Below are 25,577 nucleotides of genomic sequence, written 5' to 3'. Positions count from 1 at the left end.
TTAAGATCAGGGGATGTTTGAGAATATTTGGCATTTTTGTGTTGTTAGTCACCTAAATGTTGAACAGAGGCTGTGATGTACCGAAGTCAAATTCCTTGTTTGGCACGTTCAAACATGGCGAATAAAAACTCTTGAATCTTGAAGCACTGTACTGTCAGTTTACGCCACAAGGGGGCACGAGTCCAACGTAAATTTTAATATTGAATATATTCTGAACGAAAACAAAATACATGCTTTACCTCCACCCTCTAAACTTTATTGAATGAAATATAGACACGTTTGTGTATCCTTACTATTAACAACTTGGAAAATAAAACAAAAAAAAGACAGTTAAAACCATGCTTATGTGAATATTAGGGAGAATTAAGTATATTAGTTTTTAAAACAAGAGGCTTTGTCAGTTCATACAAGTCGGGTATACACATCCTCTGTACAAATGTTAACAGGCTCACAGTGAAGACAAAGGTGACTGAGAGGGCAAAAAGTAGTTTCGGAGAAGTTGTTTATGTACAATGAAGCAAAAATTGATTTTTTTTTCTCTCATTTGGTCATAAAGCTTTCTGGTGTCAGCCATTGATACAACTGAACCAAATGTATTGGGAAAAAATGTATTAAGCAACCTCCAGACTCTTGTGATTTGTGGTCCAAAGTAGCTTGCATTCATAAATAAATGCACCTTTAACCCTCCAACTCGTTTTTTCCTACCACTTATGTTAAGACAGATAAGTGAAAAGGTTATTTCACAGTAAAATAGGCACCAAATGTTTTATGTAGATATGTGGAATATGAGGGAATTTACTCCAATTTTATTTTACTGACAATAGAAATCACAGTTTGTACCATGGCAGCTAAAAAATATTTGAATAACAATAATACGTCTTGCTGTATGCAACAGTTAGCTTTAGTCATGACTTGTTGCTTCTGGCATTCTTAAAAATATTTTTTTTATGTGTGATGAAGGAAATAAAACAGAAAAAACAGGGCTCAACATGAAAAAATAAAGGATGATTGGAAGAATACTTGTGATATAAATACAATATACAATCTGTTTACCTTTTGATTTTGTCTGAGGTCTATACATCAGACACACACATGCGCACGCACACACACACAGGTAAACATTCGTCCATGGCTGGATGCAGGGTTGTGGGGGGTTGTATGGGCATTGGACAGGAAGCTTGGCGACCCAGTCTGTCTCGGGGCAGGAAGGGACCCAGCGTGTCAGTGGGTAGTCCTAACCAAGCATCATCCTCCGTTTCATCCTCGTCATCACTCTCATCCTGGGGGGGTGGGGGGGGGCAAGGAGAGAGGTTAACGACATGCAAAAATGTACTTGGACAGTATACAGATTGTTATTTTGAAAACAAATCTGTTTCCACATTCTCCTTTTCCACCTGATGTCTGTGTATTCTGTTAATAATAATAATTAATAATGACTACCTCAGCAAATAATAACATGAGTACATGAGTAACTGAAGCACCCCAGAAAGACTGCGCTACACCGCAATTTGCCTGTGAGGCCACACGACAGCAACAAATCAGTCTGAGTGAATTTTATCAACTCATTGCAATATACGTTTATACCACAAGATGGCGTTAAAGTAACAGAAAACTGTCTAAATGACTTTCTTGCGCCGATTCAGAATGTGCCCAGATCAGATATTCATTATAGTAATATAACAATAATAGGTAATATATTAATACATTTACTAGTATTTATGAATTAAAGGTTATTGAGCAACAAGTGGATTTTTCGGATATGTCAGCTATAACTTACAATGCTGTTTTGTGTATAGGTCAAACTCAAAAACAAAACAATGACAATTTCTCAAAAATGTGATCTGGGCTAGATTGGAGGAAGGCTGATGGAGGGGAAGAGGAAATGGGGGGTGGTTATAATCAGTCCTTCAGTTCATCTCCCCCCTCGCACACCACTTCCTTTTAAGACCCCGGCCGGCCAACAAAGAAGGAGGCAACAACAGCATTCCTACTTTGATATCAAAGTTTTCCCTGGTAACTCAGTGCCTGAACAAAAGCTTCTTCATCTGGCCGAGGGCACCCCAACCCCTCCCGTCCAACCCATCTAATAAAAGTAGAGCCCATTGATCTTAAAAAAAAAAAAAAAAACATGAGAAACTCGTTAGATCGGTTAATGACGAAATTCTGTGGTCCATCTCACCTGTTCACGACACCGGTGTAATCTCTGTGGACGCGGGCCGGATCTCCTTCACCGCCTCTTCAATGACCTCCATCACCTGCGCCATCACCTCGGCGCACTTTGACGACGCTGGGAGACTTTCCGACTGCTCGCTCGCCGGCCGGTCTCCTCTGCCGTCCACGGTGCCGTTGTTGCCTAATTCCTCCACCAACTCCTCTTTGGTAGACTCCTCCTCGACCACCTGCGCGGTCTGCAGCACCACCTGGACCGGCATGCGGATCTCCTTCTCCGATTGCGGTTTGTCTTCTTCCATCTCCTCCTTCACAGCTTCCAATTTCTTCTGACTCTCGCCAATGATCTCCACCACTTCTTCCTCAAATTCTTCACTTGCAATGACCTCCACAGCTTTCTTCAAGCCTTTCTCAAATTCTCTGTTCTCCACTGCAGAAGCGTTGAGGATCGCCGCCACCTCAACGGGAGCTGTTTTGCATTCCGTGGCGACGAAAAGAGGTTTCTCTGTCGGTTCGTCTTTGATGATGGGGGTACGGGTGTCGGTGATAACTGGGACCTCCGCCAAGATCTCCTCTTCTGTGGTTATCACTGCCTGGACTGGTGTTGTGGAGGACTCTGGGGTCTTGGGCTGCTCTGAAACTTTCTCCACAGCATCCTGAATGACGGACTGGGCGATGACCAAGCTCTGGGCTTCAATTTGACTGGAGACCTCTTTGTCGCCTTTGGTTTCTGTGACATCTTCTGGCTCAAACACGTCGGAGGTTGACACTTGGTTCGCAAGGGCCGGGCTGACCAGGACGACGGATTCGGAGATGACGCAAACCTGCTCACTCGAGGCGACCGTTTCACAGGGGAGTTCTCCTTCCTTGATCTGCACGCTCGGCTTGGTGACGTCTCCGTTTTGCAGAGGCGCGGCGATTTCCAACATTGGTGTAACGACAACGATCGGAGCGTCGTCGGCCACATTCGCGACGGCCTCCGCAACTTGTGGCTCCAGCAAAGAGTTGACGACGGCGACCGTCGTCGACGCGGGTTCGCAGCTCTCCTCTGCGGTTTGAACCTCCAATGCTTCGCTCAGTGAGCTTTGGGCCAGCTCGACCTCGACGGTTCTCACTTGAACTTGGGCGCTCAGCAGTGCTTCTTCCGTGACAACGGCCTCCTCCATTTTTACCGCCTCCTCTTCTTCTAAGACCTCGGTGCTGTGGGCGTCGGCGATGACGGGAAGGCCCTCTGTGATCTCAGTCGCAGGTTCCTCCAGAGCGACTTCGTCAATCTCCTTGGTTTCCATGCCAATGCAGATGGCTGTGGTCTCAGTTTGGGTATGCGGCGCCAACAGACGAAGAGATTTGGAATCGGCTTGCTCCAAAGCTGGTTCGGATTCTTCAGAGGCAATCTCAACTGATGCGTCCTCGCAGATCACAGATGTCATGGGTGGAACTTCACTTATTTGGGCCTTAATGGCTGCCACAAACTGCTGAGCGTTTTCATCCTGGGGTCTCTCGGGCTCACCGCTGGTGGTTTCTGAAGGAGGAGTTTGAGCAACTTCGGCTACCGACAACCTCCGTCCGACGTGCTCCTCGGCGTCATCCTCCAAATTGCCAGTGTCAACGGACTTGGGCGTGGCGATGTTCTCTGCTTCTTCGGTGATGTCGCTCAGCTCGTCGTGCTTGTCATCGACGCGCTCCACCACGGCCGCGATCCAAGATGGAGATCTTTCATCCAAGGACGCTTGAGCCGGAGCCACGGTTTCCTCTGCTGCTTGTTCCTGGATGACCTCCTGTTGTGCGTCATATTCAGAGAGAGGAACGACAGCCGGGGTGTCGGAGTCCTCCTCGCTCTCGGTGGACGCTTGTTTTTCAGTTTTCTTCTTTCTGAGACCAGGGAAGAACTTCTTCAGAGAGAATGACGACTCCTCCTTTGGCGTTTCGCTTTCTGGCTGAACTTGTTCTTCTGTCTTCTCTTCAGTTTTGGACTTACTTCTTGGCATGACCATGCGTTTCAGCGTATCCCAGGTCGACTCCCTCTCAGGTGGGCTACTCAGAGGTTCTGGGGAGGAAGCGCCTTCTTCGTCATTTTGAGAGTTTGCAGCAGCTGCTTCGGTCTTGTCCTCCTGCTTGTCCTGTTCTCCGGCGGTCACGTGACTCTCCTCTTCAATCTTGGTTTCCTCATCGTCAGAATCAGAAGTCTTCCTGGTCCTCTTTTTGGGTCCTCCCATACACATCAGAGCTTCCCAGGAGACTGACGTGTCCATCTTCTTTTTGGGTTCCTCTGCGCTGCTCACCAGCTTCTCTTCAGTATTTTCAGCTTTGCTCTCGTCCTCAGAAGGTTTGTCCTCTTTGGCTTCCTCCTCCCCACTCTCGTTTGCCAACGGAGCACTTTCAGAAGACGACAAGGTCGCTGACTTTGCCGCTTTCTCACTTGGCATCTCATCGTCGCTCTCTGAAGATCGTTTCACACGCTTCTTGGGTGTCACAAGTTTCTTGAAGGAAGACCAGGCCACGATTCCCTCCTTCTTCTTCTCTCCATCAGAGACAACTTCACCTTCGGGTTCCTGTGTGGAGTCGGACTGCGCCGCCTCAGCTTCAGCAACATGTTCTCCTGATTTCTCTGGAGATGATGGCCCACTGTCAGCTTTTGCCTCTTCTGTGGATTCCATAGAGGACTGAAGTTCTCCTGCTTGCTCCCCAGACTCTGTCAGTTTCACCTCAGTATCTTTCTTGTTCTTCTTGCTCTTAGTGGAGAGTTTCTTCAAGCCAGCACCGGTGAAAAGCTTCTTTAGAGGGCTTCCTTGGGGTTTTGCCTTCTCTTGCAAAGCCGTAAGTTCAGAATCAGACGTCATCTCTGCTGCAGCTTTCTTTTCTTCTGCTTTTTCCTCTTCTGGCTTCGTCTCATCAGAAGTAGGGCTATCGATGGTGACGTCAGTCTCCGAGCTCAGTTCGGGTTTCATTTCGTTGGGTGATGCTGGGGCTTCCTCTTCGGCTTGTTCTTTCTCTTGAGTGGTCGCTCCGTCCTCCTTGCTTTCTTCTCCTTCTTCTAGCTTAGCAGCTTCATCCTCACCAGCTACCTCCTTGCCTTCCTCCTCTTTGGTCCTCTTGATGCTGGACTTCTTTCGCAGATTTGAGAAGAGGTTGGTACTGAACAGCTTCCTGAAGGGGGACAAGGCAGCCTCCTGGGGTGGCGGACTGGCCTCGTCCCCTTTCTCGGCGCCTTCATCCTTGTCGGCTTCATCTGAGGTCTCGGTGGCATCACCAGGATCGTCTGGGATTTCAACATTTTTAGCATCTTCAATGAGCTCAGCCTCAGTGTTGGTTGCCTTTTCCGTGATCCCGTTCTCTCCCGCCTCATCGATTCTGTTGACCGCATCTCCCTCCTTATCCTTCACCGTCAGCAGCTTCACGGGCTCTTTCTCCTCGCTCTTATCCTTCTTCAGGGTGAACTTAAAGCCCACGAAGCGGAAGATTTTCTTGAAGCCCACTTCGCCTGTCTCGTTGGGCTTCTCCTCCGCTGCCTTCTCCTCAACAGGAGTGATGTCGTCGGGCGACTCCTTCTCTGTTTTCTCACCGTTTACCTGAGAAGCCTGCTCGTCTGCGATGGTGTCCATGGTCTCTGAGGTGTCCTCTTTCTGAGCCACAGACACACCATCTGGCTGGCCAACTGAAAGGATGAGGAAGTAACAAAAATGGCACTTTGTTAGATAAATCAATATTAGCTCTCAGCAAAATTTACTTCGTAAAAGGGTACAGTCCATTTTCTACACCCAGCTTTCAAAACAGTCACCCAATACTCCACGAGTCACAAATTTGTAGATATAACATTACCCGATTACGCACACCCCCTTTAAAGAAAAACTGAAGGAACCGCGAGCAGTCAAAAAAAATGTGGGTAATTCTAAGGTACTGTTCTCTTGTGCTATTTAGAAAAAAAAAAAAAAAAACGTTGGTCTTTCCCCACAGATAAAAAATGGTACCCACAATTATAACCTCACAGCATTCTTGGGATATTTTAGTGTGAGACAAGAAACATTTGAAGCATGTTAAAGTTTCGAGGAAATTATGTAAAAAAAGCAACGTGTTGTTGAGGACGCGCCGACGTTCTATGTATGGATTTAACTCAGGCAGGAATGTGTGCTATGTTATTCCAGATTCTCCTAAACACTGTCTCACTTAACTCAAGCACAGCTAAATTTTATTTTACATTTCTTAAAGCAAACACTGAGAGCCTTACGCCCACCCTCTTTGAATTAAGTCCCCTTGACCCACATTCCACCACAGCGAAATAGATGAGGAACCGCCTTCTTCAAGGCACAACACAATGGCCTTGTAATCCTACTGCGGCCTGTGAAAACAAAGAGGGGGGGCAGGGGCGGTCGCAAACTTGACAAGATTCAACATATTTACAAAATAAAGTCGTTCATGGGCAAGCCAAACAAACTCAACTTGCCGCCTCCTCCTCTTAAGTCAAGTTGTAAAGTGCGGGTCAGACTTGCCGGATGAGGTAATGTGTATCTACACCATCATAAAACCCGGAGTCGTGTGGATTTAACACACTGCTGGCATCTCTGCTGTCTTTTTGATCTCAGTTTTTTTTGTTTTGTTTTACAGACACACACAACACCCCTGGAATGATTTGATTTAGGGAAGGGAGGGGCGTCGGTGTGTGTGCTTTAAATAACGACTGTACCACAAAGAGTGTTTCTGAGGTGAGGCTGCAGGGGGTCGAGAAGGTGGCTGGACGGGTTCTTTTTCTTTCCAAGGGTGTGGGGGCGGTTGGTCGGCTGGAGGTAAAAACCCCAAGTTCCAACTTTTTTTCCTGTGGGGTTCGTGTCCAATAAAAAAAAAATAAAAAAAAACATTTTGGGGTGAAGCAATTGGAATATAGTACGAAAGTAGAACAGTCATATTGGATCACAGCTGCAACTACTGTTGAGAAGAAAGCTGACACTTATTTACCAACTTCTCCCAAATGTATGCAAATCTATATTAAGATGACTCATCTGAAGCAGCGGCAGCTATGCAAACAAAAGAAGTCAGTTAAGGAGAAAAAAAGAGGCCAACTCGGCTTTCACATCCCCCAAAACTGACAAAGACGACCCCCCCCCCCCCCCACACACACACACACACACCAAACTAAGGTGTGGTCAGAGTGTCTCTGAGGCGCCACTCTGAGAGGAGTGGTACTCATCACATCCACAGTAATAAAAAGCAACCACTACATTTGTGAAACCCAAGAAGACCAGAGACAGACCAGCAAGAATCAGATTCATTTCATGCCACCCTCTCTTACTCCCCCCCCACCCAACAGACCCCCTGCTGCTCTTTGTGGTTTCAACCCAACAACCCCAGTGGGAATTATGATCCCACTCTAATCGAATGAAACGCTTCACATGACGACAAAATGGAAGTTGGCCCGAGCTGTGACACTTTGTGTATGATAAAAAGGCAACTGTTGCTCTTCATTTATATCATAAAGACAACTGTGGAGAGACCCCCTGCCCTCAAAGAAAAAAAAACCTTGGGAGTGCAGCCCACTGGGTCACTAGAAGTTGGGCTACACTCCATTCTAGTAGTAGAACTCACCACTATAGAACCACACCCTCAGGAAAACAATGGCCTCGGCAATACCCATTCATGGAAACAAAACCCCATAAAAAATTAGGACAAATTTCACATGAAATAAAACAACAAAAACTAAATAAAAGTATTGTAAAAACATATATAAAATATCAAAACAATTAAGCCTACCTGTTAAAGTAATTGTTCCAAGCATTTGTGAAAGTCCCCCCCAAAAAAATCCTGTTTATTTTTAAGTTTTTAAAAAAAATAAGACCCACAAAAATGAGAAGAACCCAGAATAAATTCTCAACAAGTAATTCAGAGTGTCCCTTCACTAGTCGGAGTTGCTGTTGTGCTGCTCCGTGGCCCGTGTGTGCCGGGCGAGCCGCCTCACACACATTTCAACAGACTGACACGCATGTCACATTGGGACCACCCCTGCCTCCCTCTCCCACCACCGCCCTCCTTTCTTCAGCTCTTCAGAATGACCCCCCCCCCTTCCACCTTTACTAGCACGCCCCCCCCCCCCCCACTCCATTGCCCTTCCGCCTCAGCCTGACTACAGCTCATCATTATGCACTTCTTCAAGGAAGTGACCCATTTTTTTTTAAACAATAAAAAGTATTGTATGTGATCAAACTGCATGGACCCCCCCCCCAGCCCTCCGCCACCAAATCCGTCTGACGCGCAACGACTCCTTTTCTGACCTTAATACGCATGCTGTGGCCCCAAAGACACACTGGCACAGTCTGGCTGAAAAAGTGGTCAAGCGTAACACTTCTGGTACAGGACATAACCTTCCTGGCATTTGTTAAGCCGCTCTTGTCTGAATGGCGACGCTTTGAATGGTTTTATTGAATACCCACAATAAAGTTTTCAGTTGGAGTCTTTCAAATGGACTTAAAAGAAAAATAATAAAATATTGATTTGAACTATAAAAATCCATACTGGCCATAAACAAATCTAAATCTTTGAGTTGCAAGCAAGTTGAGATCAAAATCTTTAAACAAGCTGTTGGATTTTGTCCACAATTTAGGGAGCGCGTTATCTGCGCCTCACGGCAAAAGCCTTTGCCAATCACCTGTTATCCAATTTACTCACTGCGTGCTCGTTTGATTTCTTCAGATTTAGGAAAATGCTAAGACACTGAAGCAGAAATTAGACTTACACAGGTTGGTTGAGTTCAATCACAATTCTTGTTTAAAAAGCTCTGTTTTCAGGAAAGTACAATACAGCGCTGGGCCCTTCAAGAGCGGAAAGTCTCCATTCAGAAAAGGCAACGTTCAAGGTTCTTTGGTTAGCTCATATCAGCTGCACATGCCAGTGTGGGCCGAGTTTGATGGGTGATGAGTCTTTGGGGTGGGGCAAGTTCGCCATGGGAGTGGGTGCTGGTTATGGGCGATTCGGTGTGTGTGGGGGCTGTTGTCTTCCATCCCGTCTTTCGGCCTTGGCGATCATCTTTGGCCGAGTCCTTGGCTGGCTCCCTCTGGCACCTGCTGGTTTTATCTCCACGTGACCTTCCTGTGAACATTCTTCTCCAATCTTGGACATACACTGTCGTACCTCATTCTTTCAATTTTGTCATTTTGTACGAAATTATGTTAGCTTTTGGCTGTGACATCATTAATCTATTGCTGTTCTTTTGATACTTTATGTCTTTGCTTATTCTTAGTTTAACCATGCTTCCAACCGTATCTTTTCTTTGTTAGGCAAACTATTTCCCACTGTGCAGAGCGTTCAGTAGTAATCCAAAACTGGCGTCTAGCATTAGTCAAAACATAAGATACAATCAAGTACTGAACGGTCAAGACGACTCTGGCCGCGTCCATGATTTAGAGAAAAAACATCAGGCATGCATTACACAGTTCCTAAAGGGTCATTAAGCTATTTAGGCAATATATCAAAAGTCATTTGTTATTTCAAAGTGCTCAGAAATATATATCAGATCATAAAGTTATAAAAACCTTTCTCATCACCACTTATCAAAAATGTCTAGTTATGTCTTCTTTATTGATTTGGTGTGTAGGTATAATTATATGCTTAAAATGTTTCTTTTATTTATTTAATATGTGAATATACTTGTCTGCTTATGTACTTTATTCAATGAGGTTTGAGCATATCTGTTTTTGTAGCTAGGCAGGACTTTTTGTATTTCGACCTCAGTCCTTCAAAGCCAAGAATGGTGTTTCAAGGTGATAGTTGCCCCCCCCCCCCTAAAATTGCTAATGAGCCCCTCGCAATGATTTAAACGCATTTCATTCGGAATTCCTATGAAGGTGGAGGCAGACGAGGCGGAATGCAGATAAACAGCGTCGTGTTCTGTAATCTTCTGCTTTGTTTCTACAGGAATGTGTAAATTTGTTAGCACGGGTGATAACGGTAATTTGAATTGAGTGCTGTCTGCGAGTCGAAGTCACACAAATACGCAACTACCTTTTCTCTCATTTTTGACACCTTTCTAATATCAATTTGGGTTTCTTTTTCACTGATGCAATTTCCTGTGGGTGCTAATCAGCCAATGAGATGCTAATCTATGGCGTTACCCATTTTGTGTCAGCATTAAGCTAGCAGACGTTTGATACAAAGTTATGTGGTTGTTTGAAATACACAACATGTATTTTTCTCTGTTTAATGTTTTGTTTGACAGTAAAGTTTAACTGGGTCTGAAATTAAAGAACTTGAAGCAGCCCTTTTTATGATTTGTTCTCTTATCTGCCAATAATTTTGCTTGTTGTAAAGAGAGTTGCGTTAACTCCCACCAAACAAACCTTGTAGTATCTTGGAAAACAAAATTCAAACCCCAAAGTACTTTTTTTTTTTTTTGCCACAGTAACAAGACAGTGATGTCAATATGGAGGAAATCTCCAACTATTTACATTTAATTAAAATAGCAATCGACTGAGTCTTTTTAAATTGAATTTAATTGAAGCGACTCATTGGACATGACACACCATTGAGGTTTTCAAGCCATGCAGTGACACATGAAGTAAATATGTCACTCTGCACAAGTACTATTGTGCAGTGTGTTGTGAGTCACGCAGGAGGGAATGTATCAAATAGTTGATGGTGGGAGTACATGGCTTGGACCCCCCCCCCCCCCCTCAAACCAACCCACCCACTGTTCCTTTTACGCCCTGACTTCCTCCACATGACTCATGCGTGCCTACACTTTTATGAACGCTGAAGGAATGGGGTCGAAATACAAAAAGTCCTGCCTAGCTACAAAAAACAGATATGCTCAAACCTCATTGAATAAAGTACATAAGCAGACAAGTATATTCACATATTAAATAAATAAAAGAAACATTTTAAGCATATAATTATACCTACACACCAAATCAATAAAGAAGCCATATCTAGACATTTTTTATAAGTGGTAGTGAGAAAGGTTTTTATAACTTTATGATCTGATATATATTTCTGAGCACTTTGAAATAACAAATGTTTTTTGACATATTGCCTGAATAGCTTAATGACCCTTAAGGAACTGTTTAATGCATGCCTGATGATTTTCTAAATCACAGACACTGCCAAAGTCATCTAAAAATGTTCAGTACTTGATTGTATCTTGTGTTTTGACTAATGCTAGACGCCAGTTTTCGATTACCACTGAACGTTCTGGACTGAGGGAAATATTTTGCCTAACAAAGAAAAGATATGGTTGAAAGCATGATTAAACTAAGAATATGAGGACGTAAGCAAGTACATGGAGTATCAAAAGAACAAACAAACAAAAACATGGTAAGTGGTGAGTACAAACTTTGCATAGTCAGGGAACATTAATAAACTGATGATGTCACAGCGAAAAGCTCACATAATTCCGTACAAAATGACAAAATTGAAAGAATGATGAATGGATGAGGTGCGACAGTGTATGTGCAAGAATGGAGGAGAATGTTTACAGGAAGGTCACTTGGCGATAAAACCAGCAGGTGCCAGAGGGAGACAGCCAAGCCAAAGATGATCGTCAAGGCTGAAAGACGGAAAGGAAAACAACAGCCCCCATACATCGAATCGCCCATAATCAGCACCCAACCCCACGGAACCAGCTCTCACCGAACCAGTACCCACTCCCATGGAATCAGACTCTCCTTCGAACTTGCCCCACCCCAAAGACTCATCACCCATCAAACTCGGCCCACAATGTGCAACCTTGAACGTTGCCTTTTCTGAATGGAGACTTTCTGCTCTTGAAGGGGCCAGCGCTGTATTGTACTTTCCTAAAAACAGAGCTTTCTTAACAAGAATTGTGATTGAACTCAACCAACCTGTGTAAGTCTAATTTCTGCTTAGCATTTTCCTAAAACTGAAGAAATAAAACGAGCATGCGGTGAGTAAATTGGATAACAGGTGATTGGCTAGGGCTTTTGCCGTGAGGCGCAGATAGCACGGTCCCTAAATTGTGGACAAAATCCAACAACGCGCTGTCCATTTGATTCTCACACACATACGTAAGCTACATTTTTTGATAACTGATAATAAGCTAAACTATAATAACAGGTCTAGCGCAGGAATGTTTGAGGGTGGGGATGCATGGAGGGGTGGGCTAGTTTGGGTGGAGGGGCTTTTTGTTGCCTTCAGAGACGGCCCATGACATCATCTCGGACTCAGGACACACGCACACACAAAAAAAAAAACACGGGCTCAACCCCCCCCATCTTTCCCAACAAATGTCTCAACGACATAAATGGCGGAAAAGGGAAATGAAGTCGACGAGTGTTTCTACTTGACTCAGGGACACCATGTTTACACACCATGCACGCTTTCGCGACTATTTCTGTGACACGAAGTGATTATTGCGTGGGATACATCCAGACCCGCCTGCAAAAGGTGAAACTTTTCAAGACAGAGAACAAACTTTTTGCTTTTCAAATTAGAGGCCCAGCATGCTTGCTTCAAGATTTCTCAGTTCAAGTGAACGATAAAATTATTTATACAATTATTTATATTTAAACACACTTAAAGATATTAAAAACACTTTTTAAATCTAGTGGAAATGTATTTAAAGAAAAAGATAAACTACAAGTATTTCATGGTAAATCTATGGTATAAGAGTTGAGTTCCCTAAAGGAGTATATATTTAGCACGGCTTGCCTTCTGCCGTCAGTTGCCTCAACTTTTTCGCGACATTCCAGAAATTTTTGCCTCAGCAATTTACACAGTTGCTCCTTGGCATATGTTGTCTTCTGTTGTTAGTTGTAAAAAAAAAGTGGATATAGAAGAGCCAAGGCTAACAGAGTACTTCATAACGAAAAAGCTTTTTTTCACTTTATCTTGGTCAGATATATTTAGGAAAAACACAGATTGAGTTGATTAGCTATGTTTGTTAGCTAGCTAGGTTTCACTGAAATTTTGTCCTGACTACATAGAGAAGCTCCCTAAATGTGATGAGATGATGGCATTATAGATGGTGGGAGAGTGGGGGTCTACCATGGAGGAAGGAGGAGGAGGAGTGGGCCGCATTCCTTCTCCATTCACTCAAGCCTCCTTGTGCCTGGGGGAGGTTAGGGGTTGAGGCAGAGGAGATTAGGTTCCCTGATGCCAGGAAAGATGTGAGAGAGAGCATCGCCTGCAGATATGAGCGAGCTCCGGGGAGGTTCAGGACTTTCGTACCCCATTTTGAGTATTTGTTTCATGAAATTTCATTAATTTTTCCCAACAATTTATTCTCTTTAGCTGTATATGAACAGTAAGAGTTTTTGTCCAATCAGGTTTCAGCCTCTCTTTGTTGTCAAGTAAATTCTAATCTGGCCAGTTTTTATTTTGCATTGCTAGTCAAACTTTTGGCATGACTCGACTGAGTAAAAATCTGAACAAATCAGATGTTGATGAGCTCATATTGATATTTTCCTTCCTCACTACTGGAAACTGGCGAGAAGACAAAAAGGCCTCTCATCCAATCATGATGAATGACGGCTTCCTAATAGAGGTCTCGTCTTCTCCTGATGGGCATCCCTCGAGCACCCACTTCATAATGGGCATCTAAATAAAACATGCTACTGAGATGGAAGACAATGGATCTCCTGGGACTGTGTTTTCGAGCACTCCACTCTGAAATGAACTCGCCAACTCCTCTTCTTTTCTTAAAAGCATTCACACCGAGCATAGTTTGAGCAAAAGTTGGAATGTGAAAGCAATACAGGCAGAGCCGCGACTGGTTTGCGTGACGGTGACGTTTCCAGCATTGGCAAACACGATGCGAAGCTTAATTGAAGGGAGAGGCTGCATATTTTAGGACGATGAACACAACACTCAGATGGCCCGAGTCGTATCTAAACAGTTCCAGACCGTTTTACTGATAAATGACGTCCAGCAGTCCTGCAAATTGACTTAACTGTCAGCACATCTTCCCAAAAATCACTGAGTCAGCATTTGTTCACCTCCCCCCCAAAATTCAACATCTGTCCACTTGTGCAGTCTGCAAGTCATCAGGGAGGGACGCTCGAATCTGTGGCCAATACATTACATCAACCACATTCTTTTGGACTCACTCGACACACATGAACTCATCAGGCGGCAAGACTGCCAAGAAGCGTCCCCGCGTAGTACTCGATCAAAAAAGTGTCGTCTTATATTATTAATATTGTTCTCTCCATGAACTTGTACAACTATAAAACCTTCAGCTCTATATTTAATGCCGCATTCCACAAAATTGGTCATTTCAGATCCAACTTGGAAAAGCGCAATGGAATTCCACTCGAGTTGTTGTTTGTAGAGTTTGAAATCTTTGAGTTTGCGCTACTATGATTTTACGCTATATAGCTGACAAAAATATCTAAAATGTTTTAAAATTGGAAACATAGGCTTCAGTTTGCTTTGTTTTCATTGTCTATATAGCAGTGCCGAGGCATCATGACCTAGATCTAGTAGGTCGACTACACTTGATAACATTGACTGACTATATTGAAAACATTTGTCTAATTAAATTTCACCATGAGTAAAATAATTTTCCTTCATAAATCTATTTGCTTTCGGAGGGAGGAATTGACACAAGTTGAGCAAGTTTGAATGGCGCTGGACACAAAATTGGCCACTCGACGAAATAAACGAAGTACTAGTTCAATTCAGGACTAGTGAACGATACGCACTGATGTGTGTGTTGTCTTTTTTTGTCCTTTTGATGAGCAGCCTTGTTCTTTTTTGTTGTGTTTGGCCGTTATCAGGTAGATTGCACTTCCCGTCTCCCACCGTGGCAGTTTATCAGCTCGCAGACTCAATGTCCGAGGAGTGCTGGAATACCTTTCGCTCTATCGCTCATTGTGTGAAAAGCTCCCTTTCCTTTCACTCCCCGTGATATTTCTAGCCGCAGCCTTGAAGCTTTCTAACAAGCTCACTTGTTTGGCATGTATGGAAAAGTGTTTGCGCTTTTATTCTATGTCCTTGATATCCATCTCAAGGTCCTTGTAAGACAATACAGCATGTTAATAGAACCACGAAGGTGCAAAATTAGCATCCTATGCTACGTCAGGTGATATGTTAGCTTAGCGAATACAGAAGCTGCTAAAATGTAACTAAAATACAATTAAAAAAAAGACTGTCACATTAACTTTCTCTTTAAGGACTCATAACGTGACAGTTGAACAACTCTCATCACCTCATCCATCGTGAAGCCGCGCATGAAAAAGAGGGAGTCGGGTTACTCTCTAAACGGACAGCGCCGCTTAATGAAATAGCTTATTAAAGTGCTTATTTGAAAGCGCGGTATGTGACATTTCTCTGCGTTTTAAGTCGTGTTCGGTTACCGCTTACCCTTGGGCCGCCGCGTATTATGAATCACGCAGGCTTGCTTTGCGCGGGGCCCGGGTCACGGCCTGCTAAATATTTAGGGAGGGTTTATACACGCCCCTGCGGCCCTCCCAGATAGAGCTTGACACAATAGCAACGGCCGAGATAATAAACACGTGCAGCTGCGGGGATGAAGCGCCGCAGGTTGAGGATGGAAGCGCGCAATCAAAATAAATTGGACGCATTAATCACCGGCTCGCATGTCTCATCCATGTGAACACATTTTATGAATAAACCCTTGCAAAGTGTGTGCAAAGCAGATCTTGGACTACATTTGCAAATAAGACTCAGAACACAAACACAACACACACCTTCTGCCAGCGTGTTGTCCTCCGAGTGTCCAATCAGACTGGTCAGGCTGGAGATTTGTCCATTCTTGTGCAGGTACTGAAAGCACAGGAAGAGATATTTCACTCGAAAAGATGCATCATTTCCATTTCTAAGCTATCTTGGAACTGGTCAGTTTGGCTTGGCACGAGACTAAAGGATACAAACTCAAAAGATAAATGACTTCCTTAATAAAAGTGTTTTTTTTTTTTTTTTTAAACAATGGCTGTAAAAGATAAGCCATGGGATGCAGTGGTTCCATTTCATGAATTTCCAAAACAGAACTGTATACAGACGCAAATACAGCTGCTCAGTCCAAAATCGGCATGATTAAAATGAGTGTTGTTTTTGACAGGTGCAAATATTTTGAGAGAGATATTTGAAGTAGTTATCAGTTATCATCCCTCCTCTAATACTTCTTTAAAGATGACTGGGGGAGTCTGAATATTTACGATCTCTAATTGTAGTCCAAAAAAATCTTTGTAATGCTGCTCAATGTTCTGGACATGATCCTGGAACTCAATGAGAAATCGCAGGAATCTCATGTGAATGTAAAATGCCATTGATAAAGTGCGACACACATGCTAGCTGGATGCAGGTGGTGTGCCACAAGGCTGTATACTAGTCCCACATTTGAATGTCACAAATATTTGGTGTTACAGAAAAAAACTGGATGGGCTTTGGTCCACATAGTGTAAATGTCACGTACTAGATTCCCTTGGAAAGTTTCCAACTTTAAAAATTCCTAAAATTTTGCAACCCCGCCCACCTTGCAAATGGTCCTTTTCCAGCCATCAACACGTCCGATCAGATCTATGTGATCTAGCCAGTGGACCTTTAGCCCTGCAGCGACCCCGTCCTGCCCTAGTCTACCCCATGACTTTCATTCCCAGAATTCCCCCCCCCCCCATTCTCCAACATTCCCAAGATTCCCCCTCAACACCTGACTCACTTTGTCAGCACACCTCATCCAAATTGGACCCCCGCTACCCCAAATGTCTTTAAGGGAACAATATGGCCAACGTTTTTTAACCACTTTATGACTCAAAGTAATTTTAAATATATTTTTGTTCTCTTGTCAGCGTGGCCCAAATGTGATCTGCATCACACATCTAAATCTTGACAATTGATTGTTGCTTTCATCTTCAAGAAAATCCTATTTGCCTTGATCACGTTTCAGTCCTAGAAGTCAACCGAGCCAAAAACTTGATGCTGAATTCTTTTGTCAGGCAGAACATGTACAAGTTTGGCAGCCAGTTGAGCATTTTTCTGCTGTCTCCGTGGCCAACGTGGTACTCCACAAAGACCAAAAGACAGACTGAGACCGTTAACATCTGCTACGAGAAAGAAAAACAGGATGGGTCCACACACTTTTTATTTTCTTGAAGTATGACTTTTATGATATATGTATATATTGTGTTTTTTATCCCTAAAGGATTAAATGAAGAGGTGGAGCGTTTTTGCAAATAGCTACGACACACTCATTGTTTCTACTGGACTGAGCACTACAAGACAATGATCTCTCTCATCGGACTCTTCTCTCACTGCTTTCCATTTGTTTGTCTTTAATTGCGCTGGGCCTCATATATTTCTTGGCTACGGCATCGGTGACAACAGGCCGTCTCCGAAATCACTCCGCAAAGGCCAGCAGAAGAGATTTATATCCCCGAAAGCAAACAAAGACAGTTGTTAAATAAATATAAATAAAACAAATACAATAGGTTATATGTGTTAGGGCCCTGAACTCGCTACCCCCTTCTGCGTAGCGTGCGGCACTGTTGCGCTATTTTCGGGAATGTCTGCTGTACGCGTTTTTACGCTCCTCTTAATTAATTAATTATTTATTTATTTATTGTTGTGTTATTTATTCATTATTTATTCAGCACGCTTTTGTTATACTTGTTTACTGTTTGTCTGTTGTGAGCCATGTCTTGTCACCGTGGGATAGGGGGGAACGAAATTTCGGTTTCTTTGTGTGTCTTTGGCATGTGGAGAAATTGACAATAAAGCTGACTTTGACTTTGAAAAAAAAAAAAAAATGTGGCTTCAGATGTTGTACACAGTGGTTAACAATTTAGAGAAAAATATTTAGTTGTAGTTTTAAGATAGTATATAGTGTTTTTAGTGAGTAAAATAATGCCTTAGCGCAAAATTATTAGCTATTTTTGCTTAGCTGTTTGGTATTTATATTGTGTACAAAATAAAGTTACCAAGTAGTCACAAGTACTGTATTGTATGTAGAAAATAAATAAGAATAGTTAAGAAAACAATTTTCTCTCACCCGAAGGATGTTTGCTAATGTGGCTGCTGACTGTCAACCTGTCAAGATGTGTGCTGTCAAATAATGCGTGGCGATTTACCGTGTACATGTTTTTTTTTTTTACATCCGATGTCCCTTTGATTTCTTTTGTTGTATTTTCAGCTTTGCACTAAAGCTTTTATTCCACGCTGTATCAACATAATTTATAAACCAGATTTGTTTGCTTTTTTTTAAAACCCCAGAGAAACATTTTAAAGAACATTTTCTGCCTTAGCACATAAATATTAGCTATTGTTGCTAAGCTATACACTAGCCTTTGGTATCTTTATTTTCAATCAATATGAAATGAAGTGGACAAATACAGAATATATACAAATACATATTTTCTTTTTTTTTTTGTCATGTTCTTAGATAAATACTGAGAACTGCTCCAGATAACGTACGTGGCACAGCTGCGTCCGGTTATATTGCGTTTTTGAGAGGAAGAGATGCAAACACCTGTCCCGTGCTCTACCTACATCAGTGCTTCTAACCCTTGAACCCAAAAAGCACCATACTGCACCACCCACAGATCGTTTATCTGCTTTTCATCACCAACTTGGTTTTATGTGGCTCGCACTTGAACAGCAAACAACAGCCGGGTGCCAGGGAAGACCGCCGCTCATGACACGGCACTAATCGAGATTGCTGCCCAGTGTTTGACCCAAGAGGGGGGGCTGATTCTCTAACCGGGTTGAAATAAATATGCGCCCATTTGGTGACCTCCGAGAAACACATGATAGGCATCACATGACCAGGGAAAGGGTTTGACACTGATTCAAAGTATGCTTTTAATTAGCCAGACAACCTTGTTTCCCCCGATGAATTAATTTTGAATAAAGACATTAAAGTAATAAAATAAAATAATCTAATAGAAATCTGCTCATTTATTGCGCAACCAAAAAATCCACTACCCCATCTTGATGAAGAATTTTTTTTTTCCAACCATCAGGGGATTCGAAATGCATTCCCAGAGAACATTTCATGCTTACTTCACTTCACTGGTTTCTTTTATATCAAACAAGTTGTTTTAGGTTCATTACCTGACATGTTTCGGCAGTTTCTTCTGCCTTCATCAAAGTGTCACAGATGTGATAGTGACGCGTCTTTATCAGCTGATGGATTTCATGCTTTTTCCAATCAACTAGCGCAAAGCTACGAGTGGACTAAGTGTCATAAAAATATACAGATGGACATATTTGGATATGATTTGTGAGAAGCATCTGGCGACACGGTGTATCTGTTTAGTTTTTCCACTCGATCGAGACCATCTCAGCTTGCTAATGTTCAAAATCTGCTTTATGTTTTTTTCCACGCTACATGCAATTGGAGCAATCGTAACACGGTTTGAGGCGTGTGGGGAAAAAAAGCCACCTCTGTAAGTGGTACAACTTTGCCGAATAGTGCACACTTTAGACATTTTTAATTTGGCAGATTAGAGAGGCCACGGTCACTTGAATATTGTCTGCTCAGCTACGTGGCATTAGCATCAAAGCAATGACTCACCCTTTGTCCTTGAAATGGCTCAACTCTGATTGGCGCGCACACACACACAAAGATGTAGACACACCCAACGTGGAACCATCCACTGTGCTCAGTGAAGCTCTTAACTGCTGCATCAGGACCATAACTGATGAAATATGGATGCACGTAAAAAGAGAATCAATGAAGGGCCTAACTAAAAATCCGAACAGGTTCTATTGCTTGTGTCTTAATGTACAAGCTGAATTTGAAGGTAAAATTTGTTTTCTTTCTCTTGGCTGCTACCAGTCCAGTTATTTGGTCCAATCAGATTTCAGCTGCTTTGTGTTGCTGTGACAATTTAATCTACCAATCTACAGGACTGTCTAAGAAAATCTGAATATTGTGATAAAGTTATTTATTTTTTGTAATGCAATTAAAAAAACAAAAATGTCATACATTCTGGATTCATTACAACCCAACTGAAATATTGCAAGCCTTTTATTATTTTAATACTGCTGATTATGGCATACAGCTTAAGAAAACGCAAATATCCTATCTCAAAATATTAGAATATGAAAAAGTATACTAGTAGGGTATTCAACTAATCATTTGAATGGTCTAATTAACTCGAAACACCTGCAAGGGTTTCCTGAGCCTTGAAAAACACTCAGCTTGGTTAAGTAAACTAAATCACAAGTATGGGGAAGACTGCTGATCTGACTGCTGTCCAGAGGACCATCATTGACACTCTCCATCAGGAGGGTAAGACACAAAAAGAAATTTCTCAAAGAGCAAGCTGTTCACAGAGTGCAGTTTCAAAGCACATCCACAAAAAGTCTGTTGGAAGGGGGAAATGTTGCAGGAAACGCTGCACAACCAAGGGAGATGACCGCAGCCTTAACAGCATTGTGAAGAAGACTCACTTCCAGAATTTGGGGGAGCTTCAAAGACAGTGGACTGAAGCTGGAGTCCAGGTATCAAAAGCCACTGTTCATAGACGTGTACGGGAAATGGGCTACAATAGCCTTATTCCCATGGTCAAGCCACTTCTGAACTCAAGACAACGGAAGAAGCGTCTGACTTGGGCTATGGAAAAGAAGCACTGGACAGTTCCAGAGTGGTCCAAAGTCCTCTTTTCAGACGAAGGAAGTCAAGGTGCCAGAGTCTGGAGAACGGATGGAGAGAAGCAAAATCGTACTTGCTTGGAATCCAGTGTGAAGTTCCCATAGTCAGCGATGGTTTGGGGAGCCATGTCAGCTGCTGGTGTTGGTCCACTGTGTTTCATCAAGTCCAGAGTAAATGCAGATTTTAGAGCACTATATGCTTCCATCTGCTGAAAAGCTCTATGGAGATGATGATTTCATTTTCCAGCATGATCTGGCACCTGCCCACAGTGCCAAAACCACCAGTAAATGGTGTGCTGACCATGGCATTACGGTCCTCGATTGGCCTGCCAATTTCCCTGACCTGAACCCCATAGAGAATTTGTGGGTTATTGTGAGGAAGAAGCTGAGACACCAGACCCAACTATGCAAATGGGCTAAAGGCTGCTATTGAAGCATCCTGGGTATCCATAACACCTCAGCAATGCCACAGGCTGATTGCCTCCATGCCACGCCGCATTGATGCAGTAATCCATGCAAAAGGATTCCCAACCAAGTACTGAGTGCATCAATGGACATTTTCAAATGTTTGATTTTGTTTTGCTGTTTTAAATCTTTTTTTTTACTTGGTCTGAGGAAATATTCAAATTCTTTTAGATAGGATTTTTGAGTTTTCTTAAGCTGTAAGTCATACTCAGCAATATTAAAATAATAGGCTTGCAATATTTCAGTTGATTTGTAATGAATCCAGAATGTATGAAATTTTTGTTTTTTTAATTGCATTACAGAAAATAAAGTACCTTATCACAATATTCTAATTTTCTGAGACAGTCCTGTAATTCTTGGGGTTATTAACAACACCGTGATGAGAGCCCAAGTGTAGGCAATTATCAGTTTTGTATTTATCATAAAACACACACACACACATCACATGAGTTATATCCACTTTGCAACTCCTTGTTACAGTTTGCGTTCACGTGTTGGTTGCATCTAGGTGATAAGTTGAATGACCTCAGGGAGGGGCAGGCCTGAGCATTTCTCTTAGTTGCAGAATGTGTATTATTGTTTTTGTCCTATAGGGGTTCATGCATTGGCCTTCGATGACATCAGCATTTTTCCGACACTGCGATTGGCTGGTTCAAATAAATCTTGAACCCCCTTGTGAATCTCGCCACGTAATCTAATTTTTATACTTAAAGACTTAATTGGATAGTCACTTTAATGATCTGGGAAACCAGTTCCATCCTGACAGCTTAATGGAAGGAAATCAAAGCGCGATCAATTTTTTGATGTCGTGTTTATGCCAATTTGGCTCATTAAGGCAGAATGGTTGGATAAAAGATTAATTTTGGCCTCACAGCAAATCAGCGCCTGCGGTTCTCCATTCCCACACAACATTACGTTTGCACCCTTCCATCCGCAAAGTTTGTGAGCCAGAAATCTTTCCAGAAGAGTGAAATCCGCTCCATATTTTCTCGCAGGTGTGATGGCCATATGTCCAAATACTTTTGCCCATGTCTTTTTCATGGGGAACGGGGGATTTTGCTTCCCACACATTTAACGGGAGGCACCGTTTGTGATCCACATGTGCGACCGATCACTGATCCGACCAGAAGATGAACTGATCCATCTTAAATTTTTTAAACAACTTGTCTCTTAGGGGATTGGGACAGAGACAAGTGCTTTGTTCTGCTGTACTTGTTCCTTCACTTTCACTCACTTTCAACACCATTTCTCACCCCCCCCCCTCCTCATTTTCACTGACCCAGGAGAACAACAGCGTGATTCATGTGGCTCTCCTACGTGACGTCCTTTTTATTCTATCTCTGCCCCTTGTCCTCCCCATTCCCTTATCCACCGCCTCACGCTGGTTCCTTCCTCTTGTTTTGGGCCGATGCACACAGGGGGCCCCCGGATGGGCTCGTCCCCTGTCCCAGCCCATCCTCAATGGTTCCTCTGTTTGACCCCCCCCCCAACCTTCACCCCTCCTCCCCACTAAAGAGGATAATAAGATCCACGGTAGCGTGTGATCAGCCGCTGCTCATTATACAGGAACGTTCCGGGTTTTATCGCCTCCGTACATTACGTTACATAAGCACCTGACATTCTGCTCGCATGGTGCATCGCACGGGTCGGCCTACGCACGAGGGTAATGTTGTTTCAGGATGTTACCGCGTAATTACAAGCAAGCAGGAAGTGATAACAAGGAGCAGATGACAGAATGAGTTTGTTCACTGTACTTGTCTTGAAATCAAGCATGTGAATCAGTGGTGGTGCGGGTGGGGGGGTACTAAAGCTGACGCTACAATTCTTTAAAAAAAAATTCAAATATTTTTTTATTCTATTGGTAGGAGGAGCAAATCCTTTTTTTTTTTAATTGAATAGCTTAATGCTAATGTGTAATGCAAAATGTCATTGACAGGCTAACAAAATTTAGCACGGACATTATTTCAATTACAAACCTTCAAACAACTGCTACTTAAATCCACGCGAAGCACAACTTTGCACACCATATGCACACCAACAAGCTGTCATTAAAAATATTCAGATAGTGTGCAAATGTGCACTTCTTTCACAGGAAAAACACCCATGCCCAAGATAAAGTACATCTTCACGTTGATATGATCTCAACTAGAAAGTCAGGCAAGGTTGACAAAACAGCACGACGGTCCTCTCATAAGAGTCTCAAAAGCTTTGATGGTTGTGCTTACATGATGCATCCTCCACCCTCGGCTGCTCATTTCCTCTAATCGACCACTTCCTGCAGCACGAGTGTACAACCAGCTGCATGCGCTCTCTCTCGTATCATACATCATACAACACCAAACACACTGCAAGACAACATGTTATGCAGCTTTCTTCCAACCACCATAAACTCACTGGAATTCTTTTTTTAATCATTTGAGGTCTACATTAGTCTAATGAGTGACACTGTCAGCAGCATTGTTTGTCTTTAAACTTGTCCAGCAAGGAAGCATGTGACAGCATCCTCCTATTAAGGTAATTCAACTAATATGAGCTGGAGATTAAAAATAGAACTATGACAATCTTGTGATGGCCATGATGATTCAATCAATGATTTAAACACGCGTGATGGGGTGGGGAGCGCGAACAACCACAACATAGAGACCGAACACACAAGTGGAAACGTAGCTTAAGGCTCCGCATCCATCATCGTGTCATTTGACCTTTTGAGATGATAGAAGTAAGTGTGAGTTTTTGACCCGCCGCCCATAGAAAGAAAAAAGTCGATCGAAGACAATATGAGGTGTAAAAAGAGCAGGTGGCAGTGGTGGGAACTAAAGTACAAATACTCCCTAACTGTACTTGTATTCCACAGTCAATAAGAATTAAAAAACGGAGCGTGGTCAGAGCAAGTGGCATAACAACAAGTCAATACATCGAGTAGAATCGATATTGAGACGAGACACAAACACGGCAGGTGGTACAAATAAATGGTCATTAGCGACCGCCTCCCAAATATTCCTTCGCACATCGCTGAGTAATTTACACCCGGGTTCAAGCGCTGAGTCAGTCACGAGATCACATGCAGTGGAACGCATCCTGGAGCAACGAGAGCTCCTACAGAGTCAAATGAGAAACACATGAGCTAAAAACAAACCTTGGCATCGTGCTTTTCAACGGAGAGGCTGCTGGTTAATTATTAAAGAGTTGGTTTTTTTTAAATCCAATTTTGAAGTCATGAGGAAGGCCTAGGACTTAGATATTTGAACGCTTCACATAATACTTGAAGCTGAAGATAAAAAGAGCACTATGTAAATTTATGAATATGGATAATTAGTCAAATAAATTATGATTATTTAATTTAAGTTTTTTGTTTCACTTTAGGCTTTACACTAGAGAGGAAATATTTATTTGAACTCAATACAAGAGCACAAAATAAATGAAAGATACATATTTAATATTAAACACAAATAGTTTGAAGACTGGTGCTGCGTCACAGACTTGTGTTCTAAATCTGTTTTATGACTGTGGGACGCCTGGACTCTCAAGCGTGACTCAGCACAAAATAATAAAATAACTGCGTCAGAATTTGGCCACACACCTGCCAGGCAGTGAGGGTGCTAAATCATTTGAAGATTAAACAAAAAGAAAAAAGAGAAAAACCATAAGAGGAATGGTGTACCTTGCTATCGAGGATGGCGCCTCCCTCTCCCTCAACCGAGATTGAAGCATCCTCCTCCTCTCTGTTCCGGGCAACGTCCCGCTGGGCTGAGCTTTCTGCTCCCATGGCCGAGCAACGGTGCTTGTCTGCCGGCTTGCCTCGGGAGATTGAGTCTGTATCTCACCCCCCCGCGTCCAGAAAAATAAAACAAGTACTGACTACAAAAGTGCAAGCTGTGTGCCGAGTCACTGCAGCGGAGTATGACCTGGATGGATGAAACAGGCGGGAGAGAGAGACAACTCTTTTACAGCGCCCTCCCTCCTCCTCCTGCCAGAATCACATGAGGCTCCACGCCTTGCAGCATCACTGAGGTGCAGTCACTATGGACCACTGGCAAATTGTAATACAGCACTCGGTTTAAGAGGTAAAAAGCCAATGAGTCCTTTTATGCACAGGACAACAAATATTTGACATTTGGGGTGTCATTAAAAAAAATCGACTGCTTTCTTTAAAACAGAAAAAAAGCTCTCTTGGTGAGTATATTGTGATTTGAATTTTTTTTTTGACAGTTACTTACAAAGTGTATTATCTTCACAAAGAGGTCAGACAATTCCTTCTGCTCACGAAAAGCTTCACATCTCAAGCAGAGAAGCAGGTGTCACTTCCTGTGAATTCAAACTGTTGTGATTCAATGACAAACACAAACAACAATATCAAACCGTGTTCCGACGCTCGTCGGCGCGAGCGGTCA

General features: G+C 42.9%; 1 protein-coding gene across 3 annotated transcripts; it reads right to left on the bottom strand.

The window, feature by feature from the left end:
* Positions 1 to 234: 234 nt before the first annotated feature.
* On the bottom strand, positions 235 to 25,113 carry akap12b (A-kinase anchoring protein 12b). 3 transcript variants are annotated; one of them, XM_088362565.1, is made up of 4 exons: positions 24,848 to 25,113; positions 15,819 to 15,894; positions 2,180 to 5,824; positions 235 to 1,280 (listed from the first exon to the last, which is right to left on the bottom strand). In XM_088362565.1, the coding sequence occupies exons 1-3, from the start codon at positions 24,950 to 24,952 to the stop codon at positions 2,184 to 2,186; spliced, it is 3,822 nt and encodes a 1,273-aa protein (XP_088218691.1). In that variant the 5' UTR covers positions 24,953 to 25,113; the 3' UTR covers positions 235 to 1,280; positions 2,180 to 2,183. The 3 variants fall into 3 exon arrangements, with proteins under 3 accessions (XP_088218691.1, XP_088218693.1, XP_088218692.1); XM_088362567.1 differs by lacking the exon at positions 24,848 to 25,113 and adding an exon at positions 18,116 to 18,187; XM_088362566.1 differs by lacking the exons at positions 15,819 to 15,894; positions 24,848 to 25,113 and adding an exon at positions 7,912 to 8,134.
* Between the last annotated feature and the right edge of the window lie 464 nt (positions 25,114 to 25,577).

Source organism: Syngnathus floridae, chromosome 19 (assembly GCF_059516105.1).
Source record: "Syngnathus floridae isolate MCC-2025c chromosome 19, RoL_Sflo_1.0, whole genome shotgun sequence".
Taxonomy (NCBI): Eukaryota; Metazoa; Chordata; class Actinopteri; order Syngnathiformes; family Syngnathidae; genus Syngnathus; species Syngnathus floridae.
The sequence above is the reverse complement of the archived record's forward strand: the minus strand, read 5'-3'. Positions and strand labels throughout refer to the sequence as shown.

What these genes read in the sequence shown, in the direction of transcription:
- akap12b (XM_088362565.1), bottom strand. Translation starts at nt 24,952, where the DNA reads ATGGGAGCAGAAAGCTCAGCCCAGCGGGACGTTGCCCGGAACAGAGAG. An exon ending in GCGCCATCCTCGATAGCAAG is followed by an intron (nt 15,895 to 24,847) that starts GTACACCATTCC and finishes CTGTGCTTTCAG; the next exon opens with TACCTGCACAAGAATGGACA. An exon ending in GGACAACACGCTGGCAGAAG is followed by an intron (nt 5,825 to 15,818) that starts GTGTGTGTTGTG and finishes TCATCCTTTCAG; the next exon opens with TTGGCCAGCCAGATGGTGTG.